At 43.6% G+C, this 18,280-nt stretch overlaps 2 protein-coding genes across 3 annotated transcripts in view; one reads left to right on the top strand and one right to left on the bottom strand.

Moving 5' to 3' along the window:
- USP8 (ubiquitin specific peptidase 8) overlaps positions 1-7,528 on the top strand; it is an 83,155-nt gene extending 75,627 nt beyond the window's left edge. For both annotated transcript variants that reach the window (XM_085847582.1, XM_085847581.1), the window contains exons 18-21: positions 4,379-4,521; positions 4,967-5,096; positions 5,658-5,705; positions 6,497-7,528. In XM_085847582.1, the coding sequence (XP_085703708.1) occupies positions 4,379-4,521; positions 4,967-5,096; positions 5,658-5,705; positions 6,497-6,634 (459 nt within the window). In that variant the 3' untranslated portion in view covers positions 6,635-7,528. The remainder of the gene's footprint in view (positions 1-4,378; positions 4,522-4,966; positions 5,097-5,657; positions 5,706-6,496) is intronic.
- Positions 7,529-9,873: 2,345 nt separating this feature from the next.
- LOC147017724 (solute carrier family 12 member 2-like) overlaps positions 9,874-18,280 on the bottom strand; it is a 172,758-nt gene continuing 164,351 nt past the window's right edge. Inside the window, exon 27 of the mRNA XM_085847580.1 lies at positions 9,874-10,884. Within this exon, the coding sequence (XP_085703706.1) occupies positions 10,749-10,884 (136 nt within the window). The 3' untranslated portion in view covers positions 9,874-10,748. The remainder of the gene's footprint in view (positions 10,885-18,280) is intronic.

The raw sequence follows: 18,280 nt of genomic DNA, 5'->3' as shown, positions 1-18,280 counted from the left end.
CGCCAAGGAGGGAAGTGGGCTCAACATTCCTCCGCCAAGGAGGGAAGTGGGCTCAACATTCCTCCGCCAAGGAGGGAAGTGGGCTCAACATTCCTCCGCCAAGGAGGGAAGTGGGCTCAACATTCCTCCGCCAAGGAGGGAAGTGGGCTCAACATTCCTCCGCCAAGGAGGGAAGTGGACTCAACATTCCTCCGCCAAGGAGCGAAGTGGGATCAACATTCCTCCGCCAAAGAGGGAAGTGGGATCAACATTCCTCCGCCAAGGAGGGAAGTGGGCTCAACATTCCTCCTCCAAGGAGGGAAGTGGGCTCAACATTCCTCCGCCAAGGAGGGAAGTGGGCTCAACATTCCTCCGCCAAGGAGGGAAGTGGGCTCAACATTCCTCCGCCAAGGAGGGAAGTGGGCTCAACATTCCTCCGCCAAGGAGGGAAGTGGACTCAACATTCCTCCGCCAAGGAGGGAAGTGGGATCAACATTCCTCCGCCAAAGAGGGAAGTGGGATCAACATTCCTCCGCCAAGGAGGGAAGTGGGCTCAACATTCCTCCTCCAAGGAGGGAAGTGGGCTCAACATTCCTCCGCCAAGGAGGGAAGTGGGCTCAACATTCCTCCGCCAAGGAGGGAAGTGGGCTCAACATTCCTCCGCCAAGGAGGGAAGTGGGCTCAACATTCCTCCGCCAAGGAGGGAAGTGGGCTCAACATTCCTCCGCCAAGGAGGGAAGTGGGCTCAACATTCCTCCGCCAAGGAGGGAAGTGGGCTCAACATTCCTCCGCCAAGGAGGGAAGTGGGCTCAACATTCCTCCGCCAAGGAGGGAATTGGGCTCAACATTCCTCCGCCCAGGAGGGAAGTGGGCTCAACATTCCTCCGCCAAGGAGGGAAGTGGGCTCAACATTCCTCCGCCAAGGAGGGAAGTGGGCTCAACATTCCTCCGCCAAGGAGGGAAGTGGGCTCAACATTCCTCCGCCAAGGAGGGAAGTGGGCTCAACATTCCTCCGCCAAGGAGGGAAGTGGACTCAACATTCCTCCGCCAAGGAGGGAAGTGGGATCAACATTCCTCTGCCAAAGAGGGAAGTGGGATCAACATTCCTCCGCCAAGGAGGGAAGTGGGCTCAACATTCCTCCGCCAAGGAAGGAAGTGGGATCAACATTCTGCCGTTTTTGCTTCGGTGATACGTCTTTGCTCCCATATCCAACAACAAATATTTAATAAGGTGCTGGTTTTTTGGTTTTTTTTAAACCTCCACCATGTAAGGTTGGTGGAGGTTACATTTTCACCCCCGTTTGCTTCTCTGTGAACGTATCTCAAAAAGTTATGGATGGATTCGGACGAAATTTGGTGGATGCGTCAGGTGTTTGACAAGGAGGAATTGATTAAATTTTGTTGAAGATCCGAATCTGGATCCGGACATGAGAATATTTCAATTTTTAAACTGATTCTTCACCATTGAGAGATGTGGCTAAAAAGGATATTTAGCACGATATCTCAAAAAGTTGTGGACGAGTTCTGACGAAACTGGGTGGATGAGTTGGTTAGGTGACGAGAACAAGCAGATTAAATTTTAGTTGAGGTTCTGATTCAGATCTGACCTATCAGTGGGATAGAAAACGTAAACTGTTCAGTCTGGCGGAGGTACAATATGCGCTCGACCAAGTGCCGTTCTCGTCTTTACATGTTTTAGTCATATTTTGGGAAGTAAAATGGGACCTAAACATACTACTACTACTACTACTACTACTACTACTACTACTACTACTACTACTACTACTACTACTACTACTACCATTACTATTCTAATAATTGAAATAGAAATGGCACTCCAAGTAACATCAGTGATTAAAAGGTAATAGCTTGACCGTGCAAAGGAAACCTCATTTAGTGAAATAATATAACATATCAACTGCAGTTACCTGTATTTGTAAAATTTTCAATCATCACAATTTTTCAACTCCCATGGAAGTTGCCAAGCATACCACAATATGGGATGACTTGTCAGCTGACACACTCGTCTGCTGTAAGCTTCTTCTTCAACAACCAAACCTTAAACCTGTGCTTTTGCTTCCCCTTCAGAGTTATTTTTGAAGTTAAGTATGAAGTGGAAACAAACTACTAATCACTCAGATTTGTAACGGTTGTATCAATTCTATCTTCTTCATAACTCTATGATATCAACTCTTACACATCTTTATTTTACCCTCAATGAGTTTATCAGTATCGATGTCAGGTCAAGCATATCAGGTCAACAATGTGAGCTGTTCCAAATATGAATATCTACTCGTTTATTTCAACAAACATGCAGGATTTACAAAGATGACACATCCTTTACTTACTAACGTAGTCCCTGAGGAGTGTTATTCATGTTTTGTTTTTTTTGTATGCAGAGTCAAAGTTCGTGGAAGAGCTGGTACACTAAACGGATAAAGATGTAACAGGACAAAAGGAACCGTAGAGAGAGAATGGGGATGGAGGGGGGGGCACCAACAGTGGAGTTTATGGGGGAAACTTGGACAAACAATTGGTGTGGGGAGGAATGGGGATCATGCATCGGGTGGATAAGGTGGATAGAGAAGAAAAAACTCAGGAGGGAAAAACTGGAAACGTGGAACGAGGACAGCTTGGGGTGGGGGGTTCACGAGGGTAGAAAAGATCATGCTTGTGGATTGGGAATGATTCGAGATGGTGGTGAACAGCTGGCTTGAAGACCTGGTGGGAAGAATGAGATTGAAGAGAAGGTGGAAAAAAGACAAACGAGTGAGTGGAGGTGAGCAGCAATCCTGGATTTCGGTAGTTTCACCAGAAGGGGGTTGATGGTGGACTGTGTGCACTCTGCAGAAACCTGCACGGGGTGGGGGGCAGCGGCAAAGCATGGAAAGAGCAGAGGGTGCAAAACCACAAATTTGTGGAAAAAGACAGAGAGACCACTAACCTGTCTGCAATGGTGAAGTGATAGACCCATCGACTCGACTTCAGCGCCGGAGATTGCAATGATATTGAAGGCCTTGGTTTCCACGACGCCAAGCTGAGAAAGATGTGAGGTGGGGGAGCCAGCCCACAGCGGAGAGCAGTACTCCATCAACCTGCGGACGAAGGTCTTGTAGCTGGATGGGAGTTCAGATGTGCCAAGGAAAGATTTCGTACGACGGAAGATGCCGAGTCGGCCGGCTTTGGAGGCCAATTTTGAAATGGGGGTTGTACAGGAAATGGGGGTGGTTGGTTGTGAGACCCAGGCGTTTGAATGGCTGAAGTGCCTTCCTCAAAGAGGATTGTTAAGAAATTAGATAGGGTTTTCCATATGGTCCTTTTGCAGAGAGATCGTGAGAGTGTGAGATTTGTCAGGATGGAAAGACATATTCCAAATGTTTCACCAGCTCGTGATTTTGTCAAGGTCTGAAGAGAGGGCAGAGGCTGCAGCTTGTCTTGTCGTGCATGATGTGAATCCTGAAGCAAAGCTTTCTCCAAGGTTCTGTGGAGCTCACTGATAAATCATTGATGTTAACTCTGATGTGATTAGAGGTTGTGACCATGAAGGCTGTCCATTTCACTATTGAAAATAACCAAAATTCACCGGGTGCAATGTCTGGTGAATATGGTGGATCGGTACCAGTTTGATGCGCTGCTTTTTGAATAATTATTGCTGCTCGTCACTGATTCTTCCACATAACAAGCTGAATCTTATTTAGTCAACGGCTTGTTCAGTAGCATCTTCAACGAGGCTCAGTTTCACTGTTTTTTTTTCTCATCCCTCTTTAAACTTTCACACCAAAATTGGAACTTTTTTTTTTTTCACATGCATAGTTGGCTTTCCACACATTACAGCCAGCAGGTGATGAATAGGCAACAGGATCTTGCTCATTCAGATGCAAACATTTGATGATGCTTCTCACGAAAGCTGAAAGTGGAAATTTTCTGGTACATAAGTACGTACAAGGCTGTCCATGATGCATCACATGACGTATGCTGCTGCCACTGATGCATCACATGACGTATGCTGCTGCCATATGTCAAATGACGTGTGGAACGTTCCATTAATAATGTGTCCAATTTCCGTTCGGCTTGTATTCACATATTTTGGAATTGGGAATTAGGACCCTCAATTAGGGTTTGGGTTAGACCCTCAATTAGGGTCACATATTTTGGACCCTCAATTTGAACCCACCCTGGATAATTACACAATATTTGAGCACTGAACTATTGTCCATGTTAACCTTGAATGACCTGCATGAGCAATCAAAGATGCATTGGTGAAGAATGTACGTACATCTGGTGCCTCAAGCGGAATCGTGTTTTTAGACTTCCGCTCGGCATGAAGTTAAAAAAAAAAAAGATCTCCCTTCACTTTGCTTACTTTCACCTCCCTCTCATTTCCTCCCAAACTCCAAAGGACTGCTTACGCCAGTTTTCTCAGACGGAGCTGCTCACAGGCAGCAATCGGTGTCAATGCAGCCAGTGCAAATGCAACCGTGATCACGAGAAAACACTAGAGATTTGGAAGCTTCCTCCCATACTGGTTATCCACCTGAAACGGTCAGCATAACGGAGTCGAACATTTTTTAAAAAATTGCTTTTGATTTTTTTCATTTTGTTTTTAAGATAATTTTGAGATACAGTCTGTATTATCCTTGTTGACATAATTCAGCTTTATTATTTTGATAATTTTTATTTCCCAAATTACGATCAGAGGATAAATGATGAATTGCTGAACCTTGTTCTTTTGAATGTGCATTCGTGCAAACGTGCTGGAATCTTTGATTTAATGATGTATTCGGTCTCTCTTCAAAACCCGTGGGTGTGAATCCATTTGACGAAAGTTGGAGATATTGTCCAAGTGGTTCAGCGCTGCAAATATTAACTTAATTTCAATCCTAAATCCTGTTATTGTTTGTCTTACCAGACGAGTAGGTTTTTTTTATGGTTGATCATTGTGATCTTTCTTGTCCCATACGTGTACCTTGTTTCTCACCTGGCACAGGTTTTGTTATGAAGGTCGATGGCGGCAGAAGCTACAAAACAATGTTTCTTTTCCCACCACTAATCTTGACCTCACAAACTACGTCATCAAGGGAACAAACTCGCCAAAATACAACCTTTACAGCATATCAGTATGTCTCAGTTAGTGTCCAGCACAATATTCAACTTTCCCCACTCACGCTTGACGCTTGCGTGCGCTCGACCCTGGCGCGTGCTCAGCTCCCATGTGGCCGTGCTCTCATGCTCGACCCTGGCGTGTGCTCAACTCCCACGTGGCCCCGCACTCATGCTAGACCCTGGAACGTGCTCAACTCCCATGTGGCCCTGCTCTCGTGCTCGACCCTGGCGCCCCCATCCCCCCCCTCAACCCTGGGGTGCCACTCTCTCTTGTGCTCCACCCTGGTGCCCCCATCCCCCTCCCCCCTCAACCCTGGGGTGCCACTCTCTTGTGCTCGACCCTGGTGCCCCCATCCCCCTCCCCCCTCAACCCTGGGGTGCCTCCACTCTCGTGCTCGACCCTGGCGCCCCCATCCCCCCCCTCAACCCTGGGGTGCTGCTCTCTCTTGTGCTCGACCTCGGTGCACCCCGTTCACACACATGCATGCCCTGGCATTTTTTATTTCAACATTTGATCGATGATGCTTACTTTACCTTTATTTCTCCCCTCCATAATTTTTTCTTCTGTCTCTTAGAACCATTATGGCTCCCTGGATGGTGGTCACTACACTGCATTCTGTCAAGTAAGTGAGTTTCTTAAGATTTAGAGGAATGAATAAGGGGGAAAGAAGAGTGTTTGTAAATGTTTGGGAAGCATCAGGCTAAAGGGTTGTGTTCTTGAGGCACTTAATGTTGCTGTAGTTAAGAAATTGAATGTGATGTTCAAGTTCAATGCATTGATTCACTCGAAGAGAGTGAGAGATTCGTGTGGAATCCTGATCTTTGGGAACAGAGTTTCGATGCAATTGAAGATTAGGAAGGGTCAAAAGGAGCAGGCATACCCATATACCGACCCAAAGTTTAATTGTTGTTCAAAGTCTCGAGTAGATGTTGAACCGATTACATTGCTGCATCTTTCTGATGCTGGGTTCCCCGTCTCCTTGCATTAACGAGTGTATGTTAAACGTCCCACCCTGTCTTTTTTTGAAGAGGAGACGATTCATTGCCGTCATCATGAGCAAATTCCAAATTCCCACCACCTTCGGTTGAATGTCTGTCTTTACATGAAAGACTTTGGCGAGAAACCTTCCCCAACCATCCCTACAAGAGGGTGGGATGATTGCACCTGTTAAAAAACCAAACAAAACCAACTCATCATAGCACAGGAGCACCTTTTCCTCCTTAAAATATATTCAATAATAACATGGGATCTTTTCCATATTTCTCCAATCCCTGCAGTTAATTTGTGCATTATTTGTTTTGTTGTTGATCCCTTCATCTCAACCACTTTCAATTCAAACATTTTGCTCCATCCAGTTAGTTGGCTGACCTTTGATCTCTTGCTGCAACTATCTCCCCAATCTGTCGGCTATAGATTGCTGGTTCTCGCAACTGGTTCAAGTTTGACGATCATGAAGTCGAAATGCTTTTTCCAGAACAGATACACTCTTCTGCGGCCTACATTCTCTTCTACTCCTCCATGGAACAATGTGTCCCACAGCATTCTCTCTAACACCTTTGTTTTTCTTTCTTCACTTCCACTCCAGCACCTGAGGTACACCTTCAGTGGTGCAATGCCATTGTCATTGATTAGGATGTCTCCTTGTGTAACAAGGGCTATAAAAATACCATTAGCAAAAAAACATGCACAGAACTGGATTTTGAGGTTGAAAACCATCTATACCAGCCCCACCTAACATTTGGCATTAAATAGTCTGACCAGGTACTAGCTGTGGTTCGTGTTAAGGTTAAATTAGAGCCTGACACAGTGCGTCGTGTTATTCTGATGTTTGTCACTTGAAATGAAGAATGATCATTGGTCGTGATTGGGACCATGATTCACACAAGTGTCGACGTAATGTACATTGTTTTTAATTTTTTTAGTCAGTTTTGAGTTTACTCATTTTACTACACCTTGGTGTATTGTGTTATTGGTTGTTATCTGGTTTTGAGTACATAACATGTGGTTTGGTAAACAGTATTTGTGCATTTTAATCAAACCTGTACCATAGGTGACCATTGAACACCTGTATAGTTAACTTGCATGCCGTTGGCTAGCACTTTAGCAGTGGTTCCGCCACAATGCGGACACACTGCCCCATTACACACACTTTCCCTGTTCAATCTTCATTAAAAGCCGATCGATTCACCACCAAATGTTTTCCCATCTACAAGCTCTTCTGCGGCGATATTCCCAGCTAGGACCACGGAGTTGTTGGTTGAAACTCTTGCAAATATATCATTTTGATTTGGTTAGGTTTCCCTGAGGTTGAGGCCGAGTGCTGTTTTGTTTTCACTTGGCTGAACTTAAATTGCCGACGGTTGTTTCTTTCTTCTTCAAAAAGCACATTGTTGGCTATCTTCACGTAAATGTGAAGTTAAATAAAAACTTTTGAGTTGTATTGTGGTTTTTGATGGATATGAATTGCTAAACGATTTTTAGCTCGCCTGTTCGAAGAACAGACAGCTATAACGATACCCCCGGCGTGAGCGTGAAAATGTTAAAGTTTTTGGTGCAAGTTGTTTTTTCCTTTCTGATGTTTTTATCGACCACACTATTTTTTATACGCCCGAGATATAGATATATATATATATATATATATATATATATATATATATATATATATATATATATATATATATATATATATATATATATATATATATATATATATATATATATATATATATATATATATATATATATATATATATATATATATATATATATATATATATATATATATATATATATATATATATATATATATATATATATATATATATAGTGATACCGGTCGTCCGTCTGTCTGTCCGTCCGTTCCTGTCCGCACTCTAACTCCCAAAGTTTTCAACTTTCACATTTCATATCTGGTACATAGGTACAGACTGTGGAGACGGTGTGTCGCGACACATGTTCATCATCTAAAGTGGTTGCCATGTCAACCAGGATGCTGTTTTCCATCCGTTCTTGTCCGCACTCTCCCAAAGTTTTCAACTTTCATGTTTCATATTTGGTACATAGGTACAGACTGTGGAGACTGTCACGACATACGTTCATCTAAAGTGGTTGCCATGGCAACCAGGATGCTGTTTTCCATGTTGTAGCACAATTCTGTATATACCTTCTTGTTCGGGCGTATGTTGTGCTCACTTGCGCTCTTGTTACTGATTACAATATACAAATACATATATTGCTTTAAAATTATTTGGATCAGACTTCACTGCAATGCTTTATAAAAAATACTAATTATTAGACTCGTCTTTTAAAAACGATAAATGTATAAACAGGTGAGCATTGGGTGGCTTTGACACCAACTCTGGTTGTCTTTTATGTGTGTGTATGTTGGTGTTGGTTTTTGTTGTTGGTCTGTTTGTATTGGTGTGGTTGAGTTTGTGGACACATGTGGTTATATGGGGAACTTTTCTGGAATCGGGAGCTTCAAGAAGCATCATGCTCAGATTAAAAGTGTAGATTTTGTGATAAAATCAGCCAAATTACCCAAAAGGTTAACACTTTTTTTTTTTTTTAAACGTTCCATCTTTTACATTTTAGTAGCGATTCAGATTCATGAGATACATTTTCTTCTTATGTATAATAAATCACCCCAAGAGACCTGCCAGTGCCAGATGTTTGAGCTCATGTTCTCATGACATTTTGAGTCATTGCCCATACATCAATGTGTTTATGACAAACGACGTCATGAGCACTCTGCTCCATTAGCAAGTCAAGCCCATGGTCGAATGTGCTCTGCAAGCTCCGAGAGGCTACAACTTCAATATTTTTCATGAAGTGGCAATTCGGAACCAAGACAAAAGAAAATTTAATTACTTTTAAAGTTATAATATGACTTTACCAATGTTTGAATTGATTTAATTAAGAAAACCATGACTTGTGTCATTCCCACATCGTTCTGTCATATAAATGTTTTCTATTACTCATCAGCTTACAGTAATCACAAAAATAAACATAAACGGATATTGTTGCCAAAACCTACGTGCGTTTTCTGGGGGGGGGGGGGGTAGAGAGATGTCAAGATCGTGGAAGAGTTAAAACACAGAGCAGAATGAATCAACAGCTGGAAGACAGGAGCGTATAAGGGGAAACATGAACACCAGGGTAGATGAATATTTGGAGGAAAAATGAGTGGGTGGAGGGGGAGAAAGACAGGGGGGTGGGCTGGATTCAATCGAGCACAGCAAGAGTAGAGGAAGTGGAAGTCAGTAAGGAGGGGCGGGCTCTGCATGCTGTAGGCAGTTTGGAGAGTAAGGTTTGATTCCAGACTATCGAATGCACGAGATATGTCTGGAGAGTCGGCCCTAATCTCATGTCTGACATTGAAGATTTCCAGACATTGTTACTGGAGCAGAAGCAGCATGTCCAAGGTGGAGTGACCTGGTCTGAAACCAAGCTAACAATATGACAGGCTGTTGAAGAAAAGGAAGGAGTTGATGTCAACTGTGATTGCTTATTGGAAGTAGGCCAACGGGTCTATCGTAAAGAGGATCTGCGTTTGTGCCCTTTTTGTGTAACGTGAAGTTAGTTGAACTCCAAACGGACAGAACGTGACCTAAAACAAACGATAAGGTGAGCAGAGCAGAAAGGATGTGCAAGAGCGGTGGAGCAGATGTTTGTTTTTTTTGACGCTGTCTTGGACCTTTGCAGAATCTGAGTCGATATTTGTCGCATATTTTCATAGAATATCGCTGCTCAGAATAGTCACAGACTTCATGACATTAATTTGTGTAAATTTGTCTTTTATTTTGCTACCACTCCCCAAAAAGAAAGAAACAAACACACAAGCTTATATACCAGTGCAGTAGATTAATAAAAAAGATGTTCACAAAACTGCAGACATGGATAAAAATATCATTATATAATGAATTAATACATTTACTGCAACAAATGTCAGGATGCAAATAAACAATTGTATTGTTCCATTTGAATGAGGCTTCATTACCGATACACCCAATGGAAGTGATCTTTAACACGTTCCATGATCCACTCTTCCGTCTTACCAAAATTGGGCTCAATCAGAGCTATTCAAGACAGGTTGTTGCTGTGAGCTTTTAAAATCCCACGTGACGATTGCACCCTGCTCTTTTGTGCACAGGCTTGCGATAGGCAGAGTGTTTGGATTCTTCATTCAATCGTCACCACGAATGAGTTGTGCATTCCTCATTTTCTCTTTAACATCATTACAATGCACATAGTGTGGCAGCACATTTTGAAACAAAATACAAACATATTACACAAGATGTAGGATCTTCAAAAGGACAACTTCGCAGTACACGACAACAACCATAATAGTAACACACACACACATATATACTCATAATACAGTATTTCTATATTTTACTTTGGTTTGTTCTGCGGTGTGCAAATTCTGTACATTCACGCATAAGATGTGTGCACATACAAAAAGTGTGAGTTCATTCAAGTGACAAGCATTTTGATTAATTCAAGCAAAAAGTTTGTCAAAACAAGACGAGCAAATCAAACCAATATTCATCACTAGCTACTCTCAACACTTAACTCTAGTTGGTTACAGTAAACTTAAACCTCGGTGACGCATCCTTCATCGCACCGGTCGTTAACGTGGAAGAAAGATGCGGTGACAAGACCTCTAGGAGTAAAAGGTGAGGACACTCTGCTGATTTCCACGAATGAGTAGTGTTGGGGGAAGATCACGAGAGAGTGCCTCGAGCCAAGCCATGTACAAGGCACTCGGTACGGCACCTTTCCGTGCCACTGGCAAGGTACTGTTCACGTACACACGTACACGTCAGTACAGAATAGGTGTGCTCTGCTATTTACTTATTTATTTGCATTGATCTAAGGCTCAGGAAAGACAACAACATTTAAATTTACACAGGATGCCAAGTTTTAATTGCAATTTAAAGAATGTCAATATTTAACATGGCTATGGTCCATGTCCAGTAGTTTACTGATGTGTCTGGGCTCTGAGAAGACAGCAAGTCGGTGTTCCGTGTGTCAGAATTGTCACCACGAATGAGCAGTTTACTATGTTTCACTGGAGAATCATTGAGCTTGGCCTCACCCGACTGTTTCTCCAGCCACGGTCTACGTGTGCATTCATAGGTCACATGGTCTGGCAGTCAAATTGGATCGAACGAACATCTTAAAATTTTTCTCTTGAAACCGCTTCATCGAGCGACATGAAATGTCACAATTATGATCAAGTAGTCATGGGGAATATATGTTTTACATTCAACCTCATTAGACATATGGTTTGGCAGCCAAAATTATTCAATTTTTTGGAATCTGGGTTCATTTTTATTTTTATTTTATTTATTTTACTAAGGCTCACTTGGCTGCACCTGGATGCATTTGAGGGTCGAGAAGTAGCAGCTAAAACCCAAATCCTATCCAGGTTCCTAAATCCTATAAAATAAATATATTTATATAAATATAAATATATTTTTACATATACGTGTATATATATCTTCTTCTTCTTTCGGCTGCTCCCTTTCGGGGTCGCCACAGCGGATCATCCGTATGATCCGCATAGTAATTTGGCACATGTTTTACACTAGATGCCCTTCCTGACGCAACCCTGGTCGCCTCTTACGACACAGGGAAATGGTACACCTATTTTAACCGGGGTATACACCGGCCCAGTACACTGGTACTCATTTCGCCGACCTCGGAAGGATGACAGGCTGAGTCGACCCCCTGGTGTATTAATTCAGTGGCCCAACGGGGCTTGAACTCAGGACCTTTTGGATTCCAAGCCGCTGCCCTAACCACTGCGCCAACACCAGGCATACGTGTGTGTGTGTGTGTGTGTGTGTATATATATATATATATATATATATATATATATATATATATATATATATATATATATATATATATATATATATATATATATATATATATATATATATATATATATATATATATATATATATATATATATATATATATATATATATATATATATATATATATATATATATATATATATATATATATATATATATATATATATATATATATATATATATATATATATATATATATATATATATATATATATATATATATATATATATATATATATATATTCTTCTTTCGGCTGCTCCCGTGAGGGGTTGCCATAGCGGATCAACAGTCTCCATTTCGCTCTATCCTCCACATCTTCCATTGACACTCCAACCACCCGCATGTCCGCGCTCACCGCATCCATGAACCTCTTCTTTGGCCTTCCTCTTCTCCTCCTGCCTGGCGGCTCCATCTTCAGCATCCTTCTCCCGATATACTCCGCTTCCCTCCTGTGCACATGTCCAAACCATGTCAATCTCGCCTCTCTCACTTTGTCTCCAAACCGTCCTCTCTGCGCTGTCCCTCTAATATACTCATTCCTTATCCTGTCCATCCTCATCACTCCCAACAAGGATCGCAGCATCTTTAACTCTGCCACCTCCAGCTCCGCTTCCTGTCTTTTTGTTAGTGCCACCGCCTCCAAACCATACAACATAGCTGGTCTCACTACCGTCTTATATACTTTCCCCTTAACTCTTGCAGCTACCCTTCTGTCACAAATCACTCCTGCAACTCTTCTCCACCCACTCCATCCTGCCTGCACTCTCTTTCTTTTTCACTTCTCTCCCACACTCTCTGTTACTTTGGACAGTTGATCCCAAATATTTAAACCCATCCACCTTCCCCACCTCAACTCCTTGCAACTGCACCATACCACCACCCTCCCTCTCATTTATGCACATGTACTCCATCTTACTCCGACTGACTAACATTCCCCTTCTCTCCAGTGCGTACCTCCACCTCTCGAGGCTCGCCTCAGCCTGCTCCCTACTCTCCCGACAGATCATGATGTCATCCACGAACATCATAGTCCATGGAGACTCCAGTCTGATCTCGTCCGTCAACCTGTCCATCACTATCGCAAACAGGAAAGGGCTCAGAGTCGATCCTTGGTGCAATCCCACTTTTACCTTAAACCGGTCCGTCATTCCAACCGCACACCTCACCGCTGTCACACTGTCCTCGTACATATCCTGGACAATCCTCACACACTTCTCCATCACTCCCGACTTCCTCATACAATGCCACAACTCCTCTCTTGGCACCCTATCATAAGCTTTCTCGAAATCCACAAACACACAATGTTACTCCTTCTGGCCTTCCCTATACTTCTCCATCAACATTCTCAAAGCAAACATCGCATCAGTGGTGCTCTTTCCTGGCATAAACCCATATTGCTGCTCACAGATCGTCACCTCTCTTCTCAACCGAGCTTCCACTACTCTTTCCCACAACTTCATGGTGTGGCTTAACAACTTTATCCCTCTGTAATTTCCACAGCTCTGCACATCACCCTTGTTCTTGAAAATCGGAACCAATACACTTAATCTCCACTCCTCCGGCATCCTCTCACTTTCCAAGATTTTATTAAACAATCTGGAAAACAACCCCACTGCCATCTCTCCAAAGCACTTCCATGCCTCCACTGGTATACCATCTGGGCCAACCGCCTTTCCACTTTTCATCCTCTTCATAGCAGTCCTCACTTCATCCTTACTGATCCACCCCACTTCCTGATTCACTATCTCCACCTCTTCCAACCTTCTCTCTCTCATTTTCTTCATTCATCAGCTCCTCAAAGTACTCCATCCCACCTTCTCAACACACTCTCCTTGCTCGTCAGCACATTCCCATTTACGTCCTTTATCACCCTAACCTGCAGCACATCCTTCCCAGCTCGGTCCCTCTGTCTTGCCAATCGGTATAAATCCTTTTCCCCTTCTTTTGTATCCAACTTCTCATACAGCTCGTCGTATGCCTTTTTCTTAGCCTTTGCCACCTCTCTCTTTGCCTTTCGCCACCACTCCTTGTACTCCTGCCTACTTTCTTCATCTCTCTGACTATCCCACTTCTTTTTCGCCAACCCCTTCTTTCTTATACTTTCCTGTACTTCCTCGTTCCACCACCAGGTCTGCTTATCTTTCTTCCTCTGTCCAGATGTCACACCAAGTACCTTCCTAGCTATCTCCCTCACAACTTCTGCTGTAGTTGCCCAATCATCCCACCCATCTTTACCACCATCCAACACCTGTCTCGCCTCCCTAAATTCCACGCAACAGTCTTCCTCCTTCAGCTTCCACCATCTGGTCCTTGGTTCAGCCCTCATTCTCTTCCTCAACCTCACCTCCAAAATCATCCTACAGACCACTGTCGTAGAATCGATGCTGTCGAGCTACACTCTCCCCTGCCACCACCTTTCAGTCTCTAATCTCTTTCAGGTTGCATCTCCTGCTTCAGATATAATCCACCTGTGTGCACTTTCCTCCACTTTTGTACGTCACCTGTGTTCCTCCTCCTTCTTGAAATACGTATTTACCACTGCCATTTCCATTCTTTTTGCAAATTCTACCACCATTTGCCCTTCCACAATTCTCTTGTTGAGACCATACCTACCCATCACCTCCTCATCCTCTTTATTGCTTTCCCCAACATGCCCATTGAAATCTGCTCCAATCACCACTCTTTCCTCCTTGGATACACTCTCCACCACTTCATCGAACTCACTCCAGAAATCTTTATATTCCATCTCACACCCCATATGCGGTGCATATGCACTGATGACATTCATCATCACGCCTTCAATTTCCAACTACACACTCCTCACTCGGTCAGACACTCTCCTCACCTCCAATACCCTCTTGACATAATCTTCCTTCAGGATTACCCCGACACCATTTCTCCTCCCATGCACACCATGGTAGAACAGTTTGAAACCACCTCCAATGCTCCGAGCCTTACTCCCCATCCACTTGGTCTCTTGTACACATAGTATGTCCAGCTTTCTTCTCTCCATCATATCAGCCAACTCTCACCCTTTGCCAGTCATCGTCCCAACATTGAGAGTTCCAACTCTCACTTCCACACTTCTAACCTTCCCCCTCTCCCACTGCCTCCGGACTCACCTTCCCCCTCTCCTTCTCCTCCTTCGCCCAGCAGTAGCACAATTTCCACTGGTACCCTGCTGACCACCGGTACCGGTCGTTGGTAACCCGGGCCCCGACCGATCTGGTATGGAAATTCGTTTTGTTTTCCGCATAATGATTTGGCATAGGTTTTTATGCCGGATGCCCTTCCTGACGCAACCCGAGTCCCCTCTTACGACACACAGGGATATGGTACACCTATTCTAACATACATAACGGGGCATACACCGGGCCCAGTACACTGGTACTCATTTCGCCGACCTCGGAAGGATGACAGGCTGAGTCAACCCCCTGGTGTTATACGACTTGGTATGTATGTATGTGTATATATATATATATATATATATATATATATATATATATATATATATATATATATATACATATATATATATATATATATATATATATATACATATATATATATATATACACACATACATATATATATATATATATATATATATATATATATATACATATACATATATATATATACATATATATATATATATACATATATATGTATGCCCCGGTTAGAATAGGCGTACCATATCCCTGTGCGTCCTCCCCACTGTGTGTATATATATATATATATATATATATATATATATATATATATATATATATATATATATATATATATATATATATATATATATATATATATATATATACACCAAGTCGTATAACACCAGGGGGTTGACTCAGCCTGTCATCCTTCCAAGGTCGGCGAAATGAGTACCAGTGTACTGGGCCCGGTGTATGCCCCGGTTAGAATAGGTGTACCATATCCCTGTGCGTCGTAAGAGGCGACCAGGGTTGCGTCAGGAAGGGCATCCGGCGTAAAAACCTATGCCAAATCATTATGCGGACAACAAAACGAATTTCCATTCCGGATCGGTCGAGGCCCGGGCTACCAACGACCGCCACCGGTATATATCGGTGGTCAGCAGGGTACCAGTGGAAATTGTGCTACTGCTGGGCGAAGGAGGAGAAGGAGGTGGGGAAGGCGAATCCGGAGGCAGTGGGAGAGGGGGAACGGTAGAAGTGTGGAGGTGAGAGTTGGAACTCTCAATGTTGGGACGATGACTGGCAAAGGGCGAGGGTTGGCTGATATGATGGAGAGAAGAAAGGTGGACATACTGTGTGTACAAGAGACCAAGTGGATGGGGAGTAAGGCTCGGAGCATTGGAGGTGGTTTCAAACTGTTCTCCCATGGTGTGGATGGGAGGAGAAATGGTGTTGGGGTAATCCTGAAGGAAGATTATGTCAAGAGGGTATTGGAGGTGAGGAGAGTGTCTGACCGAGTGATGAGTGTGAAGTTGGAAAATGAACGGGTGATGATGAATGTCATCAGTGCATATGCACCGCCTATGGGGTGAGATGGAATATAAAGAAGATTTCTGGAGTGAGTTAGAAGAAGTGGTGGAGAGTGTATCCAAGGATGAAAGAGTGGTGATTGGAGCAGATTTCAATGGGCATGTTGGGGAATGGAATAAAGAGGATGAGGAGGTGATGGGTAGGTACGGTCTCAACTAGAGAAATGTGGAAGGGCAAATGGTGGTAGAGTTTGCAAAAAGAATGGAAATGGCAGTGGTAAATATGTATTTCAAGAAGAAGGAGGAAGACAGGGTGACGTACAAGAGTGGAGGAAAGTGCACACAGGTGGATTACATCTTAAGCAGGAGATGCAACCTGAAAGAGATTTGCAACTGTAAGGTGGTGGCAGGGGAGAGTGTAGCACGACAGCATTGATTGGTGGTCTGTAGGATGATTTTGGAGGTGAGGTTGAGGAAGAGAGTGAGGGCTGAATCAAGGACCAGATGGTGGAAGCTGAAGGAGGAAGATTGTTGCGTGGAATTTAGGGAGGAGGCGAGGCAGGTGTTGTGGATGGTGGTAAAGATGGGTGGGATGATTGGGCAACTGCAGCAGAAGTGGTGAGGAAGATAGCTAGGAAGGTACTTGGTGTGACATCTGGACAGAGGAAGGAAGATAAGCAGACTTGGTGGTGGAACGAGGAAGTACAGGAAAGTATAAGGAAGAAGGGGTTGGCGAAAAAGAAGTGGGATAGTCAGAGAGATGAAGAAAGTAGGCAGGAGTACAAGGAGTGGCGGCGAAAGGCAAAGAGAGAGGTGGCAAAGGCTAAGAAAAAGGCATACGACGAGCTGTATGAGAAGTTGGATACAAAAGAAGGGGAAAAGGATTTATACCGATTGGCAAGACAGAGGGACCGAGCTGGGAAGGATGTGCTGCAGGTTAGGGTGATAAAGACGTCAATGGGAATGTGCTGATGAGCGAGGAGAGTGTGTTGAGAAAGTGGATGGAGTACTTTGAGGATCTGATGAATGAAGAAAATTAGAGAGAGAGAAGGTTGGAAGAGGTGGAGATAGTGAATCAGGAAATGGGGTGGATCAGTAAGGATGGAGTGAGGACTGCTATGAAGAGGATGAAAAGTGGAAAGGTGGTTGGCCCAGATGGTATACCAGTGGAGGCATGGAAGTGCTGAGGAGAGATGGCAGTGGGGTTGTTAACAAGATTGTTTAATAAAATCTTGGAAAGTGAGAGGATGCCGGAGGAGTGGAGATTAAGTGTACTGGTTCCGATTTTCAAGAACAAGGGTGATGTGCAGAGCTGTGGAAATTACAGAGGGATAAAGTTGTTAAGCCACACCATGAATTTGTGGGAAAGAGTAGTGGAAGCTCGGTTGAGAAGAAAGGTGACGATTTGTGAGCAGCAACATGGGTTTATGCCAGGAAAGAGCACCACTGATGCGATGTTTGCTATGAGAATGTTGATGGAGAAGTATAGGGAAGGCCAGAAGGAGTACCATTGTGTGTTTGTGGATTTGGAGAAAGCTTATGATAGGGTGCCAAGAGAGGAGTTGTGGCATTGTATGAGGAAGTCGGAAGTGGTGTAGAAGTATGTGAGGATCGTGCAGGATATGTACGAGGACAGGGTGACAGCAGTGAGGTGTGCGGTAGGAATGACGGACGGTTTAAGGTAAAAGTGGGATTGCACCAAGGATCGACTCTGAGCACTTTCCTGTTTGCGATGGTGATGGACAGATTGACGGACGAGATCAGACTGGAGTCTCCATGGATTATGATGTTCGCCGATGACATCATGATCTGTAGGGAGCAGGCTGAGGCGAGCCTTGATAGGT

Source organism: Eptatretus burgeri, chromosome 11 (genome assembly GCF_056783735.1).
Source record: "Eptatretus burgeri isolate ZD-2024b chromosome 11, Ebu_testis_v1, whole genome shotgun sequence".
In the NCBI taxonomy this organism is placed as follows: domain Eukaryota; kingdom Metazoa; phylum Chordata; class Myxini; order Myxiniformes; family Myxinidae; genus Eptatretus; species Eptatretus burgeri.
The sequence above is the reverse complement of the archived record's forward strand: the minus strand, read 5'-3'. Positions and strand labels throughout refer to the sequence as shown.